Here is a 21460-nt window from a genome sequence, read left to right on the forward strand (position 1 = left end):
AGCCTTTAAGACATGAATGCAGTATGCAAACAATTTTTTTTGTTACCAAGTACAGTTAAAAACATTTCCTTCATTTTAATTCAACATTTGGCTGACACTGTGAGCTTGTTTAGGTGGTAGAGGCAGGGAATGTCCATGAATAAAGTATAATGCCCCCCTCTAAGTGCCCTACCACTGCTAGATTGAAGTTCCTCCTCTCCCTCCTCCTCACCCCCTTGGGCTGTAATCTAATCTCAGTATACTGCTTTAGTCATCCTGGTGCCTCAGCACCTATTATAAGTATTTAATGTTTGTTAAACTGACATGTCTCAGCTCTTGGGGAGTTCCCAATCCCATGAAGTGTGGGTGGGACAAAAGGTGAGGTTAGGACCAAACTGTGAGGAATTTATCCTGCCAATAGACCATGGATGGATATTGGATAAATGTTTTAGACTAAGCTCACTGCAGGGTGGAATCTGGATTAGAGAACGATCAGGGAGAGCAGTGGAGAGATGTGATGATCTGACGAGCAAAAGAAATAGAAGAGGGCTTCCCTAGTGGCGCAGTGGTTGAGAGTCCGCCTGCCGATGCAGGGGACACAGGTTCATGCCCCGGTCTGGGAAGATTCCACATGCCGTGGAGCCGCTGGGCCCGTGAGCCATGGCCGCTGAGCCTGCGCTTCCGGAGCCTGTGCTCCGCAACGGGAGAGACCACAACAGTGAGAGGCCCGCGTACCGCAAAAAAAAAAAAAAAAAAAATAGAAGAGCAAGGAACTTCCCTGGTGGTGCAGTGCTTAAGAATCTGCCTGCCAAGGCAGGGGACACGGGTTCGATCCCTGGTCTGGGAAGATCTCACATGCCACAGAGCAACTAAGCCCATGTGCCACAACTACTGAGCTCACGTGCCACAACTACTGAGCCTGCGCTCTAGAGCCTGTGAGCCACAACTACTGAAGCCCGCGTGCCTAGAACCCGTGCTCCACAACAAGAGAAGCCACCGCAGTGAGAAGCCCATGCACCTCAAGGAAGAGTAGCCCCTGCTCGCTGCAACTAGACAAAGCCCGTGCAGCAACAAAGACCCAGTACAGCCGAAAATAAAATTAATTAATTTAAAAAAAAATAGAAAAGCAAGGTTTCAGAGCTATTTAGAACATCCTTAAAAACCAGGCTGTGAGGGATGAAAGAAAATATGGTGGCTTAGGTCTCAGAAAAGTAATTCAAGACAAGCTAGTGTGAGTACAAGATGACAAGTTCAGTTGTGGACATGATGAGTTTGAAGTATCTTTGACAGATCCAAAGGTAAATGCCCAGGAAGTAGTTGGGTCATGGAGGGATGGCTGGGCTATGGGTTCTCTAAGAACTGAGAATCACCAGTATGGAGACAGTAGGAGCCAAGAAGTGAATGAGATCACCCAGGAAGCAAGAACAGACATAGAAAGAGGAACACCAAGCAACCCCCCCCCCCCCACACACACACACAAAACTGCAATGGAATCTGGAGAAGCAGCACCCAGAGAAGGGGAGGTATAGGTAATAAAAGAAACAGGCAAATAAAATGGGAAGTGTACCAAGAAAAGGAGAACTGCCAGAGAAGGTGGTCAAGAGTATCAAATGCCACAGAGGCTGAAGCCAACCAAGTGGTCTATGGCTCTGGTTGAAGCTTTTCCTAACCGGAGCCAAATAAGCAGAAGAATGTGCTGCAGTTGGAGGCAGGGGCCATCTTTTGTAAGATCCTTGGGCAAATCTCCAGGACTGACCCCAGAGGGACACATAGCGGTGACGCCACGCAGGTGGTGTGTGGCCCGTCTCTACGATGCAGGAAACCAACATGATCAAGACCTCAGCCTCTGAAGCTGGTCACTTTGAGTTCAAAAACCAACTTGCCTGGGAAAGTCACTTAACCTATTTGGCCTCGGTTTTCTCACCATAAAACGGGGGGCGGGGGGGGGGAGGACAACAATACCTACCTCAGTGGGTCGGGGTGGGAATAAACTATTTCATGTATTTTTTATAAGTGCTAACAACACTGGCAGGCACAGAACCAACGCTCGTAAGTATTCCCTATAATTCTCACTGTGCTAACTACCTCGGCAGGTTTTAATTCTCACTGTGCTAACTACCTCGGCAGGTTGCGAGGCCCCCGGGGCGCGCCTGAAAGGGCTGAGGCGGACGAGACTCTGGGGTAAGACCCGAACAACCTCTACATAGGTCGAGGGCCCTCCAGGGGAGTCCTGCGAGCCTCAGTACATAGCTTGGTGGCTGGAGCCTGGCTATCTCTAGGTAGGTCCCCTGGCCAGCGCCGAGGTCCCGGAGCACGTCTCGAGGGGACCTCGCTTCGACTATGACGGCGCCCCTATTCTCCTTTTCTCTTTGGTTCCCCCTGGCCGGACGCGGAGACCTCTAGACTACCAACACAGCCACGCCGCCTTCCCGCGCTCGTCCCGGTACCAACTGAGGCTGCGCGGGCCTTGAAGGGCGGGAGCCACAGACCACACGCGCGTGCGCCCTCTGCTGGCGCCCAACGGTCTTCCCGGCGCGCTTGCATATGCGCCCCAGACCCCGCCCCCGGGTTGAGGGAGCGCGGAGCCGTTGGCCAAGCTCCCCGCCCTCCCCCTCCCATCGGGGGGCGGGGCCGCCCCAGAGTGGAGGGCAGAAGGAGGGGACACGGGCTGCCACGCCTCTGCCCTGTCCCCATTTGAAGCCCCTCGACTCCTCACCGCTGGCCAATCACAGTCCGCCCTGTCCTGAGCGCCGGCCAATGAGCGGCACGCTCGGGCCGCTTCCGGCTCCGTGCCCAGCTCGCCCCTTCCCCACGTCTTCCCGAGACAGGCGGGGCGCGGGGGCGGGCGTCGGCCGCGGTGACGCGCGTCGGGCCGGGAGCCAATGGGGAGGTGGGATCGGCGCTGATGGACGGGCCCAGGGGCCAGTGGCGAGGCGCTGGCAGCACTTCCCGTCGGGGAGAGAGTGTAATATGGCGAAGACCTACGATTACCTGTTCAAGCTGCTGCTGATCGGGGACTCGGGGGTGGGGAAGACCTGTGTCCTGTTCCGCTTCTCCGAGGACGCCTTCAACTCCACTTTCATCTCCACCATAGGTAGCAGGGCTGGGGAGCGGCCGGGGGCGCGGGAGGCCCGGGCCGGGCGCGCCCCTGAGGGGCTGGGGCTGAGGGAGCGGCCGGGCCGGATGGGGAAAAGAGCAGAGGGTCGAGGGAACTGGAGGGGAAAAGAGCAGTCGCCTGCACCGCCGTTTGGCGGCTCCCGGGCCATGGGCGGGGTGGGCACCAGGTGCCCATTTTGCAGATGGGGAGACTGAGGCACCAACCCTCAGCCTGCTCAAGGAGTGTATGGCTTGGACGAGGTCTTGGCGCCCGTCATTTTGTTCTGTCCTCGCAGCATACCTTGAAGCAGTTCTTTGGGGTCCTCGTCTTACAGAAGTGGAAACTGAGGCACGGAGAGTTGTCCATGGGGAAAGGACAGTGACAAGTGACATCTGATCTTACTGAGCATTTACTGTGTGCCAGGCGCTTTATGTGCATTACCACACTTTCCAGTCCTCTGTGTCAGGTGCTGTTATGAGTTCGTTTCACAGTGGAGGAATTTGAGGCTCAGGGAGGATACTGGACTTGCCAAAGGTCACTCGGTCTACAGGTGGCAAGGATGGTATTTGTACCTGGGTGTGTCTGACCCAAAACTCAAGGCTCAACCATCCCAGAGAGATGCGAGCACAGCTGATCCACTTTGAAGCCAGGACTCCAACGCAGACCTCTCCTGCTCTTTCCTCTGGAATGTTCAGGGGTTGAGCCCCTCTCCCTGACCCTGTTTCCCCCATGAATGAATTTCTTCTGGAAGGAATGGTGAGAGGGAGTCCAGACACTTCTCCTGCGCGGACTTCCATCTCACTCGAGGGTGACAGAAATGGCAAGTGACAGCCGCCTGCCCTGGGACCTGTCATCCGGAGGAGATGCCAGATAAAAGCTTCAGTGAGAAACCAAAATCAGCGGCTGCCACAGACAGCCCTGACTTCCCTATCGCTAGGCCCAGGACACCGGTTGTCACTTCGCAGAACAGCCTTTCCTGCAGGGCCAGCCCACATTGTGGTTGAGCAGAATTGGCTTGTTGCTTCCCAGTTCTGACATACACAAAAGTGGAGCAGACTTCTTCCCACACCACAAAAACAGCCATTGCCCACATGAAGAGTTTGACTTGGAAGTAACACCCATCAAGCAGAGTGGCCTGTAAGCTACGCAGTCTTGCTCTGGAGTGGGGAAGCAGGAGAATGGTCCCCAAGCCCAGGAGCTGGAAAAAACCTGGGGGAAGGGCTTTGCTTTACCCCTGTGTACCTTATCTTCCTAAACCCCACAATTAGCTGCGGATTCCATCCTTGCCATCCTCCAGGAGCTGCACTTTGCAAGACACTTAGCTGCCAGATGTAAAGAGAATTGGGCTGGAAATCATCATGCCTGGGTTCCAGCTGCTGTTTGCCCTTGAACAAGCACTTCGCCTCTCCGAGCCCTGTTTCTTCAGCTTAGGAGTGGTGTTCTTTGCTTTGGCTATCGCCTGGATTGTGGAGGATCAGAACTATACAATGAATAGGGGGTTGTCACCACTGCCAGAGACCATGGAGAGGAAGCAGAATGTCTCTTGTAGTGACCGCATCCTTCCCCTAGGCACATGTCTTTCTGATTCCTCCCCTTCCCTAACTCCAAGGTCAAACTTTGGGATAGCCCATGCGTCCCCACCAATCAGGAAGTGATATTAACTCCTGGTAGACTGTGGCTCGCTCTCAAACCCAGACCTCAGTTTCCCAGAGTCAGAACGTTCCTAGTGAGATCAATTCAGGGGTTGAGTGGTTTGTCTGTTTTTTAATTCTTGACCAGGAAACCCAGTCTAGTCCTTTAAGGCTCTGAGGAGGCCAGCCTCCACTTGCAGATGAGGACATAACTTGGGCGAGGTCGTCTAAGGAGGTGGGTGTGGCACTCAAACCCAGGTTCCCTCCCTCCCATCCCGGGATTCTCATTACATTTGTAGCCTTCCTGCAGGCCTCTGTCTTCTAGGAAAGTTTAATTCCCCCTGACCTTGAAGTTATGGCCTCATGACTCTTAGGCCTCGTAAAGTTTACACTTCCTAATTAAATTTGGTGTGTTAATAAAACCCAGGAGGAAGATAGAACAGAGTGATGCTTTGGGTTCTGTGGACTGAACAGTGCTTCTTGATTTCATATGTCCTGTGCATCTGTGAGAGGAGCGGGGTATGTTTTAGGAAGAGTTAACACTGGGTGGCTTAGTCCTGAAATACATTCTGATGCATAGAGGTGATTCTGTATGGGCACTGAGTGTATCTCTGTATTTTCTGTATAGATCAGGGATTAAGTGGCTGTTCACTGTCTGCCCAGGTTACATTTTGCCGAAGCCTATTCTCATAGGCTCCGTCAATCAATCATTTGTGGTGTGAACTTGGCCCCGTGGCTCCTGGAATTGGCTCTCCCCAGCCTGGCTCAGCTCCCAGCTCCTCCTCAGGGCCCCATTCATTCATTCCTTCAGAGAAGTGGTTGATGTACGTGAAAGTGCTTACTTGGTAAACTGTGCGGCACCACGTAGATCCCGTTGCACTTTATTTTTTCATCCAGCCATCTTTCCCCAGTGCCTGCTGTGCACCAGGCATCCGCCTCAGTGCAGGGGCTGCAGAGACGACTGGGATGAATCAGAGGGAAGCAGAACTGTAACAAAGCCTGTAGTCAAAGTGTCTGTGCAGGACGAGATGATCGGCTTCTAGTAAATACGTACTCAGGCCCTGCCATGCATTCATGGAGATGCAACCATGAATAAGACGTGTGAGTCCCTGCCCTCCTGGAGCTTATGTTCTAGGAGACAAAACTCAAATACAGGCTTATATTCCCTGTGGTCCGCAGGACAGCTCCTGAGGTGGGCAGGGATGGAATTAGCATCCTCATGCCGTGTTCTGAGGGGGTCAGGCCAGGCCTCAGTCTCAAGGCTTCACAGGCGGAGATTTAGAACCAACTCCTGGGGGCAAAGGCTGGATTTGGCTCTTACCCCTCCACGCAGGCCATTCCAGTTGGCAAGTTTTGCTCCCATGTGCATGGAGCAAATACACAAATCTACGACGTCAGGGATAGTGCGTGAAGAAGATGCAGCAGGTGAGGGGAGAGAGGATGTTTAGGAAGGCTCCCCTGAGGAGGTGACTTGAACAGAGACCTGAGTGAAGGGAGAGGGGAGCCAGATGGCCATGGAATGAAAGAACATTCCAGGAGGGGAAGGAGCAAGCGTAAAAGCCTGAGGCTGGAACACGCTTGGGCATTGTGGCCGGAGAGGAGGGCAAGAGCCGTGGATGCTGCGGTGACCAGGTTAGGAGCACTCAGGCAACTGTTTTCACTTTATTCTGGGGCCCAGGAGGCGGTGGAAAGGTTTTCAACCGTTTAACGGTTTTATTGTTGGGAATTCCCAGGTGGCCTTGTGGTTAGGATTCCGGGCTTTCACTGCTGTGGCCCAGGTTCAATCCCTGGTCGGGGAACTAAGATCCCACGAGCCACGTGGCGCAGCCAAAAAAAAAATTACGAAAAAAACCTCAAAACAGTTTTACTGACGTATAATTCAACTCACTCATTTAAAGTGTACAAGTCAGCGGCTTCAGGTATATTCACAGAGTTGTGCAACCATCACCACAGTCAGTTCTAGAGCATTATCATTATGACAGAAAGACACTCCACACCCCTTGGTCAATCTCATTAATCTACTCGCATCCACGCCCCAGCAACCACTAACCTCTTTTCTGTCTCTCTGGATTTGCCATTCTGGATATTTCGTATGAACAGAATTACATACTGTGTGACCTTTCACGTCTGGTTTCTCTCACTCAGCATTATGTTTTCAAGATTAATCCACGTTGTAGCATGTGTCAATGTTTCATCCCTTTTTATGGCTGAGTAATATTCCACTGTAGGGAAAGACCACATTTTGTTCATTCACTCATCTGTTGGTGAACACACTGGAAGGTTTGGAGCAGAGCTTAGCTTGGTGACATGGTTGAGTGTGTGTTTTGGAAGCTGGGGAGGGGATTGAGGGGACAACGGTGGGAGCCTGGAGAGCAGCCGGGGAGGCTGAGAGCACCCTGGTCCTGGGGAAAGGGGACTAAAGCCAGAGGGCGGGAAAGAGGAGGGCAGGGTCAGGAAGGCTTCTTGGGAGGTGACCTTCCAGCAGGTCTTAAAGGAGGAGAAGTTTGCCAGGCTGACAGGCGGGCAGGGTAGGGACCACCCACAGAGAAGGAACAGCACGTGTAAATGCTAGAGGCCCACCTGCATCAGGTACATCTCGGGGCCCAGCATCCCGTGTGCTTGGAAGGCCGGGTGCAGGTGGCTGGAAGCGTGGGGCTCTGGCCCGAAAAGGGCTGTGGAGCCTGCTTCACGAGACTGCCTCCTGGGAAAGGGAGGAGAACACGGCTTTGGCACCTGAGCTACCTGGGTTTGCCTGCCAGCTCTGCCCCTCACCAGCTTCACTCTTTGCAGCTCCTTTCTGCCCTCTGAGCCTCAGCCTCCCCTTCTGTGAGAGGAGAAAGTTCGCCGGGTGCCTCCAGATTTGTTTGCGGGATTCAGAGATTCCCACGTGCCCGGCAGATGCTCCAGAAACCATGACAGCTGTTACCTGCACAGGTTGTCAGCATTCGTCCTAGACACAGCTTGGGAAATGGACTGACACTGATGTGCATTTTTTTCTTTTCTTTTCTTTTCTTTTCTTTCAGGAATTGACTTTAAAATTAGGACCATAGAGCTCGATGGCAAGAGAATTAAACTACAGATATGGTAAGATTCGTTTCCTTCATCAGCCCCTCACCCAGCGAGTGCTTTGAGCCCGAAGCCCCTGGTGCCCCGCCCGCCCCCCCCCGCCATGACCACGGCCTCCATCTCTCTGTGCCCAGCCCGGACACATCGGGCTTTCTTCAGAGGCCCCAGGAACGGTGCTCTGCTTTCTGCTGGGGCTTAGAGTCTGTGTCAACCCCTTCTGAGGACATAGCTACCAGTCCCAGTTCCGAGGTGGGCACAGTCTGGGCCTGGGCTTCAGAGCCACCTGCTCCCATTGAACTTGGAGAGAGCCCTCCTGGTGGCGATCAAGGCTGCCAGGATAGCAAGATACCACAGCCCGGCATTTCCTTCTAAGCCTATCAGCTCGCTGAAGAAGGCCTGACATCGCTTCCTCTTTTGTCTCCTGGGGACGCCCAGGCCTCACTTCCTAATACAGAGACCTGAAATCCCAGAACTGAAAATAAGCTGAGGCCAGGCCCAACAGTGAGACCTGTTTCTGTTCTGCTCACCTGGGGTTGACTTCCCATGCTACGTAAAATCAGGGAATTTGTGAGTCCCCGTCACGGATGGTGACTCTGGTCTGCAGCCCACTGCGCTAGGAAGGCTGGGCTCAGATGGTCAGAGGGTAGGAGAGTCCTACCCTGCAGCCACATCACTTGCAGGGAAGCACGAACCCTGAGCAAAAGAGAGAGAAGTCACATTTGGGAGAGTGGCTCAGTCCTTTCGGTCCAGGCACGTGCCTGCGGGTGGGAGGGCTGCCGTGAGATGGACTGTGAAGCCTCCCTCCCAGCAGCTTGTCTCCCCAGCTCAAATCTCAGAGCCTGGACACAGCCCCGCCTGCCCAGCAGGTCCCCTTGACTTCAGTTGTATCCGCCTCTGAACCTGGCTTCAGAATCGAAATCTGGGTGTGGCCTAACCAATCCTACTGAGCTCCGCCGGCAGCAGCCAGTCTCTGGCTGCCTCGTAAGTTACAGGGCCGTAGAAGTTCCTCTATTTACAACACGTTGGCTCCCCAGCAGTCTCAGTGCCCAAGTCCAAGGTGACACTATACCAGCAAGCAGAAGTTTTTATTTCTTTTCCTCCTGTCCTCGTGCTTCTGCTCTTAGCAGTCGCAGTGGGGTTAATGACTCTCTTAAAATTCTTCTAGAACAGTCATAAAGTAATTGGTCATAACCCCTAACGTCACCTGCTATTGGCAGCAGAAAGTCTACTTAGCCCCAAATGAGGTGTGTCTGTACAGTCCAGACGTGCAGAGCCCTGCAAAGGGGGAGGTGCAGGGTCAGAGGAGGAGCCCTGGGCCCAGAGACAGAAGACGTGGTCTTGCCCTGGCTCTGCCACTGACCGGTTGTCACCTTTAAACCAAACACTGAATACCCTCCATGCCAGGAGCTGGGCTAGGCATGGGTGCGTGTTACCCAGGTATCTCCACCGTACCCACGAGGAAGGACTTTCCCCCGACCTCCACCAGGATGGCGAGTGTGGAAGTGCTTCCTAAGCCCCGCTGAGCTCGACCAGCTCAGCCCACCAGCAAGGGCTGTGTTCCCGTGCCATGTGACCAGCCGCTTCCACATACAAGGCTCCAGGTTTTCACAAATAATAACATCCAACCTTGGCTCTTCTGTGGCCCAGAAACTCTGGGGAAAATCCCCAGGACGACAAGATGTAGCAGAGGAGTCACTGCCACATCCCCAGCCAGGAGACATCAGACACCTGCCCAAGCCACAGTTTCCTTCTCTGTAATAATGGGGGGCTGCCCCACAGCAGGATGATGAATCAGGAGATGACCTATGAGAAAGCTGGGCGTCCATACTGGGTAAATGCCCCTCATTCTCACTGTGATGATTGTTCTCTTTCTGTGTCGCTAATATCCCTTTTTCTCCTCATCGTTAGGGACACAGCTGGTCAGGAACGGTTTCGGACGATCACAACGGCCTACTACAGAGGCGCCATGGTATGGATTGGTTTGGCGTGGGGGGGTTGTCTTTTTTCTTTTTTTAAGTCAAAATGAACATCAGTGCCTTGGATACCAAAATCTGGATGTTTCTGAGGAGCCCGTGCTCTGGCTTCTCAGGGGTCCTTGGTCCCAGGTTAGTTTTAGGAAAAGGCTGTGTGCCCCACCTCTGCCCCCTCGTCCTCCATACCTCCCCTTCTGGCTCCAGAAACAATGCAGGGTTCAAGGAAACCTAATTCTCCGGGAATGAAGAAAGACACAGGAAGCCGGTTCTTCCAGGTGAGGTCAGAGAAATCAGAGCCAGCGTGCCCCAACACTTCGGAGCGCTCATGTGGCCCGTGTCAGCCTCTGTGGAACTTGCTACTGAAAACTTAAAAGATCATCCAGGAGCTGACTTGCTCAGGGCTGTTGGCTGTTAACATCCATTGCCTGCGCCTGAGGTGGGGTCATGTGATAGGAAGACTCGTTCATCATCCCTCAAATTTTTTCTTTATATAAATTTGTTTATTTTATTTACTTATTTTTGGCTATGTTGGGTCTTTGTTGCTGCGCATGGGCTTTCTCTAGTTGTGGTGAGCAGGGGCTACTCTTCGTTGTGGTGCGCAGGCTTCTCACTATGGTGGCTTCTCTTGCTGAGCACAGGCTCTAGGTGCGCGGGCTTCAGTAGTTGTGGCTCTTGGGCTCTAGAGCACAGGCTCAGTAGCTGTGGCACACAGGCTTAGTTGCTCTGCAGCATGTGGGATCTCCCCAGACCAGGGCTTGAACCCGTGTACCCTGCACTGGCAGGCGGATTCTTAACCACTGCGCCACCAGGGAAGCCCATCCCTCAATTTTTTTTTTTTTTTTTTACGGTACGCAGGCCTCTCACTGTTGTGGCCTCTCCCGTTGCGGAGCACAGGCTCCGGACGCACAGGCTCAGCGGCCATGGCTCACGGGCCTAGCCGCTCCGCGGCATGTGGGATCTTCCCAGACCGGAGCACGAACCCATGTCCCCTGCATCGGCAGGCGGACTCTCAACCACTGCGCCACCAGGGAAGCCCATCCCTCAAATATTTTTACCGAGCACCTTCTCCAGGCCAGGCCAGAACTAGTTGCAGAGGGCAACCTGGATTGGGCCAGGGTCCTGTCCTCGAGAGCCCTGAGCTGGTCATGCACCTGCGAGGGGTAGACAGAGCAGGGTGCTTGGGGGCCACGGGGAGTGGGAGGCAGATCCTCAGGACCTTGTTCAGCCCCCTGGGTCACCCTCTGAGCTTGGTCTCCTTACTTGGAAAGTGGAACAGAGAACAGGAGTATGCTCCAGGCAGCTGTGAGGATAGATGGCCAGCTCCCCATTTCCAGCTCCCACTGCACTCCATCCTTTCCATGATGCACCCCATCAATCAGCTATAGACCCGTTTCCTCCACTAGGCCATAAGCTCCAGGAGGGCTGGGCCACCTTTTGGTCCCTGCCACATGCACGGTGCCTGGGACCATGCTGAATATGCGGTAGGAGCTCAGGAAATACTGACGGATAGCAGAAATGAATAGAGGCATTAAGTATTTAGAGCATCCCACACAGTGTCTGAACATAATAGAAACTCAATCATGTGGGTTGCAACCTTAGTGCTCCTCATTAAAATTAATTTACTAATTTTCCCCTCACCTTGCTTTGCTCTGGTGGGGCGGGGGGCCTTGGGGCACTGGGGTCCTGGGGGAGCTTCTGCATACCATTCTGATGTATGGCCTCAGGTAGGCCCAATCCCTCTCTGGGTTGAAATAGCACCCCCTGCCCCATTCACCAAGCCCTTCCCTCCAGCAGGCAGTGGCCCCAGGTCTTGGCCATAAAGCCCTGAGTGTGGGTGCCATATCATCCCCATTTTACAGATGAGGAGGCTGAGGCTTGGCACCATTCCAGGCCCTGCTTAAATTCACACTGAGGGTAAATGTCTGGGCTGGTAGTGGCTGGCCCTTTCCAGCTCCCACATCTCAGCCAGCCCCTGACGAGGCTGGACTGAGCCATCTGTAAGACCTTGTCCAGCCCCAAGATGATTGTATTCTCCTAGACCTGCGCTAACCTGTACAGAAGCCTCTGGCTGTGTGTGGCTATTTGAATCTAAACCAGTAAAAGTAGGACATCCAGCCCCTCGGTCGCACTGGCTGCATTTCAGGTGCCCCGGAGCCATGTGCAGCCAGTGGAGACCATGTAGGACAGCACAGAGAACATTGGCAATGTTGCAACTCCGTCATCATCTTTGTTCTTGTGGCAGTGGACCCTTGGGTCCCAGATTTGGGGAGCATCGGGTGTCTGGTGTCTTTTTGTGAGCTTGCAAACAGATATGGGGAGCTGTGCCCAGACTGGGGCCAGGAAAATGGTCACTTGGAGCCCCGAGGGGAGCTTCACGGAGAACCTGGAATAGGGTGACACTATGTTTTCCAGGGACTTCTGCTCTTTCCTGATAGAGAGCTCTATTCACTGCCCCCAACACCGCAGAGGTAAAAATCTGGGACCTTGGAATCTTGCATACATGGTGCCAGCCTAGTGGCGGTGGTGGCAGAATCCTGGGCTGTCAAAAGGGCCGGTCCCTGGATAAAGGGGCAAAAAGCCCTCAGAGCCCTGTGGCATTTCTTGCCCCTGACAGTGGGAGGCCAGCTGCTGCGCAGAGGCCCCAGTGATGCTCGACTCACAGAGTCCATCCACCAGTGTCTTTATTCACTCTGGCTTTGGCTGGAGCATGTCACACATCACGGCCACTAAAACTCCTCCAGGTCCTCCCGTCAGCAGTCTCTATTCAGTCTCCCCAAGAGACCACTGAGTGAGGGTTCCCAGATGGCATTTTTGAGGGGTTGTGGCTGTAGCAGGCTCTAAGGCGGCTGTGCGTATCCCCAAGGTCACAGCGGGGATTTGGAATTGCAGCGGCTCGCTTGCCCTGTCTGTGTGGTTTTGTCACACACCCTCACCCCTGCGGTTATCTGCCCAGCACACAGGGCCCGGGTTCTTACTCTGCAAATTCAGGCAGCCTCAGAGACGTCTTGGCCAGCACCAGAGCTTGTGGATGGAGGGCTGGGCCCTTGGAGCAGGTAGAGTGAAGGAATGGAATGAGCCGGGCCTGGGCAGGACAGCTGGGGCCTTGGAACCCCGGGGCTGAGCCGCACCGGGGCTGGCGATAGTATTGCTGCAGGCTGGCTCACCACGCGTGCCCTGCGGGGATGTCCAGGGCAACACGGGGACTGTCGCAGGGTGGCCCTGAGCGTTGCTTGATCCTGATGAGGACCCGGGGAGATTCCTAATGGGAGCCAGTGTCATCAGCTCCTTTAGAGCTGGGCTAGAATCTTAAAGGTCACCTCTTTCTGCACCTCAGTTTCCCCTTTTATCAAGTGGGGATATTTGCCTTTCTCCTCGGCAGTGGCGAGATTGTGGGCTCAAGCAGAGATGGGTTCACTTTGCAGCTATTTCAGAACCCATGGACCGTCTCCCAGCTGCTCACGCATTGGTTATGGAATCACAGAGGCCTCAGCACTGCCTGCCCCAGTGCTTGAAGCCAGCCCCGACTCCGGTGGGGTTGTTGGAAGGCACGTGGGCATTAGGGTCTGTCCCCCCGGGCTTAGACCTCAGTTGTGTCCTTTACTCTCTGTCGTGTGACTGGGGACAGGGACCTAACCCCCCACCCCCCAGCCTCAGGTTCCCCATTCTCACAGTGCAGACAGTGGGACCACCCGACCCAAGCCTGTGAGGCTCAGGGAGACCCAGTTGCAGTACCTGGCTCATGGTAGGCACCAGATGAGGGGTGGAGCTGGGGCGACCAGTGGAGGCGGCCCTGGCTGAGCCCAGGAGATGACTCAGGGCAGGGTGGGGGGCGAGTGAGAGTTTGGAAGAGGCTGGGCATAGCCAAGGGTTGGCAAGAGGGGGAGCCCAGTGGGCATCAGGGCCATGGAATACAGCCTGCAGAGCAGGGGGCTGCAGGATGCGAGGCTGAGAGGTTGGCCACTGGGACCTCGCTGGCTGCCGAGACACACGGGCCGTACTTATCCTGCCAGTAGTGGGGAAACAGCAGGGCTCCTTTGTAAGCACAGGTATGGTAGGGTCTGGTCTGTGGGGTGAAGGGTCACGTCAGTGGCCGAGGAGCAGGGGACTGGAGCCTGGGACACCAGAGAGAGGCTAGTGGTGGAGCCCAGCAGAAGCAAGGACCCCGGGGATGGTGTCCTGTTGGGGTCCCTGCTGCCCACCTTGCTGGGGCGTCCCCCTCAGAGGGCTCGCGGCTTGTCCAGAGCGCGTGTCTCTGTCTCCCTCTGCTTATTAGGGCATCATGCTGGTCTACGACATCACCAACGAGAAGTCCTTCGACAACATCCGGAACTGGATTCGGAACATTGAGGAGGTAAGGCTCGGGGACCCCTCCCATGCACAGGAACCTCCCACGCATCCTCTCCTCAGCCCTCACCCTGGAGCTTCCTGGTTTACACATGAGATCACTGAGCCCAGAGGCACCTAGAAGTAACTCGCTGGGAACAGTCAGGGAGACGGGAACCCACGCAGTCAACCCTGGAGAACACGCTGGCCCGGCCTCATCACAGAGCAACCCTGAGAGCCCATTTCCCCAGCCGGGCTGTCGGGTTTGGGCAATATCGAGGTGAAGGAAGAAGGATATCCAGTCACTGTGAGCATTTGGTGCTTTCTAGAGAAGGAAGGTTCTAGAGTCAGCATGACCTTTGTATCTGGTGGGTGTGGTGAGGGCATGTGTCAGGTTGGACTTTGAACTGCAGCGGAGCAGGGTTTGAGCTGGTATGAGCTCTCTGTGCCCATGCTCAGGCCAGCAGCGGCAGCTGCCTGTGGAAGGAGACCTTGAACCCCGAGGGAAGAGAAGGCGGCCAGCGCCGCCTCCCTGTCCCAAAGCCAGTGTCGTCACCTCCCCGCTCTCCACAGAGCTTACCCTCACCCTCAGAGCCTCCCTGGACAAGGTGCTTGTGGCTTGTGATGACTCACCAGGTGGGGTTCATGAAGACACGGCAGAAGGTTACATCCCAGCCGGCACCTGTGAGGAGTTGCACTGGGCCACCTCCTGATGACCCCGTTATTTCCTGGCAGGAGGCTGCACCTGGCCTGAGGAGGGGGTCCTCACACTGGTCTCTGTGGAACTTTTCTGTTCCGGCCGGTAGGCGAGAGAGCCTTCCAGTTAGTAGAAAGTTAGGGAGCAGAGAGGAGCGCGTTTCCCTGAGACCAGATCTGAGCTGCAGCAAGAAGGGCCTTTCTGATGGTCCAGTCCTTCAGGAAGCGAGGCCCACTGGGTTGGAATGTGGGGGCGGGTTGGAGGAAGGGACCATTTTCAGGTGTGAAGGTAGAGTTAAGGGAATGCCAGGGCACAAAGGGCTGGTGGCGGCCGAGGTCTGCGCCCACCCCCAGCACAGCCTGTTTCTGGAGCCCAGAACAGGGGCGCTGAAGCAGGGCAGAAGGTCCCAGGACAGCAGCTGGGGTCGCCAGCAGAGGAGCCGGGGAAGGAGGGAGGCGAGCAGAGGTCAATACCCCAGCCCCACTTGCCTCCCATAGGCCAGACCTGGCCGGGAGTCCGAGGACAGCCGTGGTAGCCTAGTTGGCGTGGCCCATAGAGAAGCTGTCCTTGGCAGCCAGAAGGCGTGCGCTTGGTCGGGGTGGCAGCCAGAACCCTGAACTCTGTCCTGGCACTGGCTCAGTGACGTAGGACAGGCCTCTCAGCCTCTCTGAGCTTCAGTTTGTCATCTGTGCAGGGTGTGCCTAGCAGTCCTGACACCATCACTTTGATCTTGGGGGGTGGGCTACCAGTTGGTTGGTAGTCCGGTCTGACCTTACCTCTCACCTCCACCATCTGCCCCTCCCCTCCAGCACGCCTCTGCAGACGTCGAAAAGATGATACTTGGGAACAAGTGCGACGTGAACGACAAGAGACAAGTTTCCAAGGAACGGGGAGAAAAGGTAGGCATGGTGGCCGGCTTGGGCCTGGCACTGCCAGACACCTCGGGGCAGAGGGACCTCAGCGTCTGGGGTTCCCTGCATGGAGGCCAGCCCTGCCCTGCCCCAGAGGACCCCCCGATTGCTCACTGATGGTGAGGCTGGGCTTTTGGGGAGACTCCCTTAACAATCTTTTTGAGCATAAGATGACCCATCTTCTGGGATGCAGGGCTTGGCTGGGCACGCAGATGAGTCGGTTGTCCAAGTGGGGCACGTGCCATGGGAAGGGAAGGTGGAAAGCACACGCCCAGCCGGGCTTCAGGCTAAAGACCGAAAGCAGCGAGGGCCTCTGGGTGTGCTCTGCTTGCTTCCGCACAGCGTCTCGTGGGGCCCGTCGAGGCCACAGCGGGCGGAGAACAGAGCCATGGTTTGAGCCAGGCCCCTTCGACCCTCCTGCCACGGACATTCACCACCTGCTCTCCACTGGTGGCTCGAGGGAGCAGGCCCCACTCTGTCTGTCTGTCTTGGCCCCCCTCAGGGCGCTGTGCAGAGGTCTGGGTACCTGGTGGCTGATGTTGCGTGTTTATCTCCCTCCCTCGCAGCTGGCCCTGGACTATGGAATCAAGTTTATGGAGACCAGCGCGAAGGCCAACATCAACGTGGAGAACGTGAGTCCCGGGCCCACAGCGCCGGCCCATTAGGGCTAAGGATCGGGCCGCACCTTCCAGGGAGGCTCTGTCGCAGGGACTGGTCACAGCTTCGGCTGCCTCTTGGACAGACGGCTGAGAGGCACTTCTTGGGCAGCACCATGTGCCAGGCCTCTTGCAAGGCCCAGGGGGCCTGGGGGAACCGCCCCCATGTTCTGACATCAGCAGGTGCCAGCCCCAGCTGGGCACCTAGGACATGATCTCACTGGCTCTCACGCAGCCCTGGGGAGCAGGTGCACTTTTGCAGGTGGGGAAACCGAGGCTCAGAGAGTCTCTGCGCTGGCTGGCGCCCAGGCCTGCCTCCGGGTTTGTGCTTTCGTTCACACCACCCGCACAGACAGGGTCACAAGCCCATACAGAGTAGGGCACCCTGACCGAGCCTTGGCCCAGGCCTCCTCCTACTGTCCACCAGCAGTGCCAGCCCTGCAGCTCACTTGCCTTCTCCTCCTTACTGCCACTCCCGTGGTCTTTCCAAAATGGATCTTCCACGCCACTCCCAACCTCAGCCCCTGCATGAGGCACAGAAGGCCCTCCCTAGCTGGCCCCAGCCAGTGTGTGCCGCCCACAGCTCAGGCCTCGCCCACCACTCTCCGTCCCTGGCCGCCTGTGCCTCACCTTCCTCCAGGCCTTTGCCACAGTCCCTACGCCCCCACCTTCCCATCAGGGACCAGCCCATGTGGCCCCTTCCCGAGGAGGCCTCTGCCGTTCCCCAGGCCCTGAGGCCCACTTTAGGCATCCGCAGCACCCCGAGATACCCTCCGCGACAGAGCTTTCCACGTCACATGGGTGTTTGCTAAGACTCTGCTTCTCGCCGAACCAGGAGCCCCTCGACTGCAAGTGCTGAGGCCAGCTCATCTCTGTATAAGGCCCGGAGTAGGGTTGGTGCCAGAGTGGGGTTTATAAGTGTTGTCCAGGTGGGGGAGGGAAGAAACGGTCAGGAGCCTGTGACAGAGGCAGCAGCCTGGGGTCAGGCCTTCGCCAACCCTTGAAAGATGAACCTTTCACCCTACCTACCAGGCCTTCTTACTGGGCGAGGACCCAGAATGAAGCTCGTTTGGCCAAGGAGCCACTTGTCTTTCTGCCCTGCCCCTGACTGTTAGAAGCGAGGCAAAGTGGGCAGATAGAGCACAGGGGTCAGGGACGGAGAGCTCGATCAGTCAGTCAGCCACTGAGTGCCTTGAGACAAGTCACTTGGGCACCCCCTCTCCAAGCCTCAGCTTCCTCTCTGACCAGCCAAGGGTGATCCCACCTTCCAGAGTCATTGGTTTAGGGGAAGTGGTCCAGGTGGGTGGGGGTATCCCTGTAGGGGCAGGAGGTGGGGCTGAACAGGTGAGACCCATGCCCAGGTCTCTGTCCTAACACTGTTCCCCACCCTGGCCCTGCTGGTGAGCCACACCCTCTGTGTGGCAGCGTCTAGGAACCAGCAGGCCCCCCACCTGCTTCCCACTCCTGGGCTACTAACTACGTGCTTATTCCACAGGCATTTTTCACTCTCGCCAGAGACATCAAAGCAAAAATGGATAAAAAATTGGTGAGTGTGTGTCCTCCCCGGATCCCCACATGCATCCCTGTTGGAGCTGGCTGGCATCGCTCTCAGTGGTGTGATGCATCCCCGGGCAGATCCTGCTTCTTAGGGCCCAGGTGCACCTAGTAGGGCATCTCTAGGAAGGGGGGTAGAGTTATCGGGTGTGGTGGGGACATCCACCCTGAACATGCCTCTCAACTTGATCTTTCCTCCGTGGCCCAGAGCTGCTCAGTACCAGGCGCTGCTCACTAAGCACACAAGCTAGCTGGGGACACCGGACCCTTTCCGTCCCTCTTGGGAGCCAAGCATGCACGAAGGTAGAGGGCCTCCTGCAGAAAAGCCCCCCAGGCAGGCCCAGAACCACGGTCCACCCCGTAACAAGGCCCCCAAGCCAGGCTCGTGTCTGACAGCTGCCGGCTTTCCATCCTGATGAGTCCAGCAGGTCGATAGCCTTTTTCTTCCTTCCAGCCCCAAATTCTGCAGGTTGTGACAACCTTCAGTGGGTGCCGGGGCCCTGAGGCCTCCAGGAGGTCCTGCCTGAATCCCTCCGCATCCACCTTTTCATTCATTTCTAGCCTTTCTGTTTACCACGTGAGCAGTTTCACAGTCCCCAGCATTCAGCATAACTAGTGCTTTCTTGGTAGGGTCTGAACGCTGAGCTATATTTTGGGCACGTTAGCGGCTAAACACTGTCGTGAGTCTTACTCCAAAGCCTCTGTTCCAGTGACCACTCTTCCCGCCAAGTGATGCTCCCTGTTGTCTGATACGAGAGCATAAAGCACTCTTATTTGTGACCTGTTCTATGTCTGTGCATATAGGACTGCTCACACTATACAAAACGCCATTCAAGTAGTTCACATCTGACTTAAAATGAGTGTCATTTTCATAATTCTAAGATGCTGTGAATTGAATTGCAAGGCACACGATCAATTTAGTAGCAGCTGTTCAGCCAAAACAGAAAAGAGTCTGTGTAAAACCACTGTACTTTTAGAATTTTCTTACAATTGTAATTTTCTTAGAATTCTTTCCTCTTCAATAGAACAGTAAAATTTTGATTTTTAACGATCCTGCTGACTCACTCATGCCCACCGGGAGTTACACGGAGCCTCACGGCAACACTTTGCCTGTGCTGTTGATACCGGCCTGTTGATGGCCTCCAGAATGTGCCGTATCCTTCCAAGGCATAGACTGTGAAGTGCTGATGTTCACCGTAATCCTTGCAGTGTCTCTTTTTTTCTTAACTAAGTTGCAAATCACCAACAGTTAAATTCTATTCATTTCCTACCACCTTTGTTTATGTTCAGAGTCGCAAGCCCATACCACTTCTATCAGTCTTCTTTTTTTTTTTTAATGTAATTGACATAGGACATTGTGTAAATTTGGCACCGTGTAGACATTCAGCAGTTACTGTTGAATAAATTCAGGTTTTATCTGAGAGCTGAAAGATGAGAAGGAATTAGTCAAAGAAACAGGGCTGAACCTTTCCAAACATGGTGATGTGAGAGAAAGTAGGATTTCAGTTCCCAGGGTAGGCGGGGATCAGAACAGAGGCTTCAGATGCCGGGCGACAGCACTGATGGATTTTCAACAGGGCTTGAGTTTAGGGCTTACCTCACCTGCAGCAGGGTGGAGGGTGAACTGTGGGGAAAGGTGGGGAGCCAGAGCCTTGGCACAGGGGCAGGGAGACCAGCCGGGTGAGTGAGTGGCACTGGGACCTTGAACCCAGCCACTCCAAATCCCAAGAGAGAGTACCTTTCTGCTGCCCTCAGCTGCCTCACTGATAGGTGCTCAGCACAGATGGGTAGATGGATGGGAAGGAGGGAGGGGTGGGTGAATGGAAAGAAGGAAATAGGGAAAGAAGAGAGTGAGATGGGTAAATAAGTGGTTGGAAAGATGCTGAGAGGGTGAATGGAAAGGGGTGGTTAGGTACGTGAATGAGTGATTAAAGGTATGAATTGTTGGAAGGAGTGATGGGTAGTAGATAAAAAGCAGATCTATGGGTTTGTGAAAGATGATTGTTAGTTGGAGGGGACAGTTGGATGAATGGGTGGATGGTTGGTTGGAAGGGGATGGATGGGAGGGGATGGATGGATGGTTGGTTGGAAGGTGACAGATGGATACATAGGCTGGCGGTTGGTGGGTTAGTTCATTAGTTGACTGGCTGGTTGGTTAAGAGACATAGAGCTCACGTCGCTCAGCCGTAACCTCAGAAAACCTCTTGTGATTTCAGGAAGGCAACAGCCCCCAGGGGAGCAACCAGGGAGTCAAAATCACACCGGACCAGCAGAAGAGGAGCAGCTTTTTCCGATGTGTTCTTCTGTGAGGAACGCCGCCTTACCCTGAGCCTCGCTCAGCCGAGCTGACTGTGCCTGTCCTGAGTGAGCCCCTCACTCAGCCGGGGCCCTCCCCCCCACCACTCCCCGCCACGCCGCGGCCCCCGGGCCCGTGGCCACCAGAACACAATCGAGAAATTGTTTATTTTGGTAACTGATCTTTTTCAACTCTGGAGATGGAAGAAGTTAAGAATCTGCTACCTTTCCTGCGACATCCACTGAATGGGTCCACGCACCGTGTAAAGCTAGAGAGAGAGGTGGAGCCGCGGCACGGCCGTCAGTAGCAGCCCACACGGCAGGCCTCCATCTCTGGGCCTCGACATAGCTAGAGCCCCGCCGGAAAGCCCGTGCATGTCCCCCGCGGCAGAAGCGAGGCCCCCAAAGGCCAGTGATAGCTCCAGGGGAGCCCGTCTCTGCACCCTGAGCGAGGCAACTCACATCAGGCCCGGGAAGCGTCTGCCCAACAAATCCAACACCCGCTTTCACCTCTTCTCTCAGTTTTTGGACAAGTGACAGAAACCGTTATCTACTCCCCGCCCGCCCCCCCCCCGGCTCCACCCCCTCACCCCCGTGTTAACTGTCAAACCAAAGGGAAGCACAAATTAAGGAAATCCTGAGGAAAGAAGCATAGAGTGGCCTTTCCTGTTTACAGCCAGGTTTGGTCCCGGGGTCCAGCCAGGCCTTGGGCATGGCCAGTAGGTCCCTCCACAGTCCCCACCTGAGCACTGAGGGGTCTCCGTGCATGCCACGGTGACCCCAAAATGCAGTCACACACGGCCCACCCTCGATCGGGGCACCTACTCCTCTTCGTCCTCCCACTGTCTCCAAATCGGACGTTCTTTTCTAGAGATTTTTATTTTTCCAGATCTGTAGTGTCAGGAGGTGATTCTCTCCTTGATTTACAAGAGCAGACCCAGGCGATCGGGAACACACGCACCCCCCCCCCCCAACCTCTCGGACGTGGCTGAGTGTGGGGTGGCCTGTGGGGCCTGACTGCAGAGCAGTCTGGGTGGGTTTTTAACTGCCATTGCTCAGTTCTGTTTTGACATCTCTACCTTCCCGTAGAGACTGCGGTTGGGACCAGGTAACCAGGTCAGGGGGGGTGTCACCAGGGAGCCTTTCTTTTTCTTTTTTTTTGAATTAAAACCAACATACCAGCAATTGTCTGCTCTCCCCTTGGTATCTCTTAACATGCTCTGTTTACATCGATAAATGCACTTAAGGAAAACAAATTAAAGCTCATTTTAAAGTTAA

The 21460-nt window shown here is 55.1% G+C and overlaps 1 protein-coding gene across 1 annotated transcript; it reads left to right on the top strand.

The window, feature by feature from the left end:
• The first annotated feature begins 2848 nt into the window (after window positions 1-2848).
• RAB8A (RAB8A, member RAS oncogene family) lies at window positions 2849-21460 on the top strand. The gene is made up of 8 exons (XM_033853806.2): window positions 2849-3073; window positions 7731-7791; window positions 9682-9742; window positions 14020-14097; window positions 15576-15665; window positions 16244-16309; window positions 17829-17879; window positions 20104-21460. Exons 1-8 carry the CDS (start codon window positions 2950-2952, stop codon window positions 20194-20196), a joined length of 624 nt encoding a protein of 207 aa, XP_033709697.1. The 5' UTR covers window positions 2849-2949; the 3' UTR covers window positions 20197-21460.

This window comes from Tursiops truncatus, chromosome 3 (assembly GCF_011762595.2).
Source record: "Tursiops truncatus isolate mTurTru1 chromosome 3, mTurTru1.mat.Y, whole genome shotgun sequence".
Lineage (NCBI taxonomy): Eukaryota > Metazoa > Chordata > Mammalia > Artiodactyla > Delphinidae > Tursiops > Tursiops truncatus.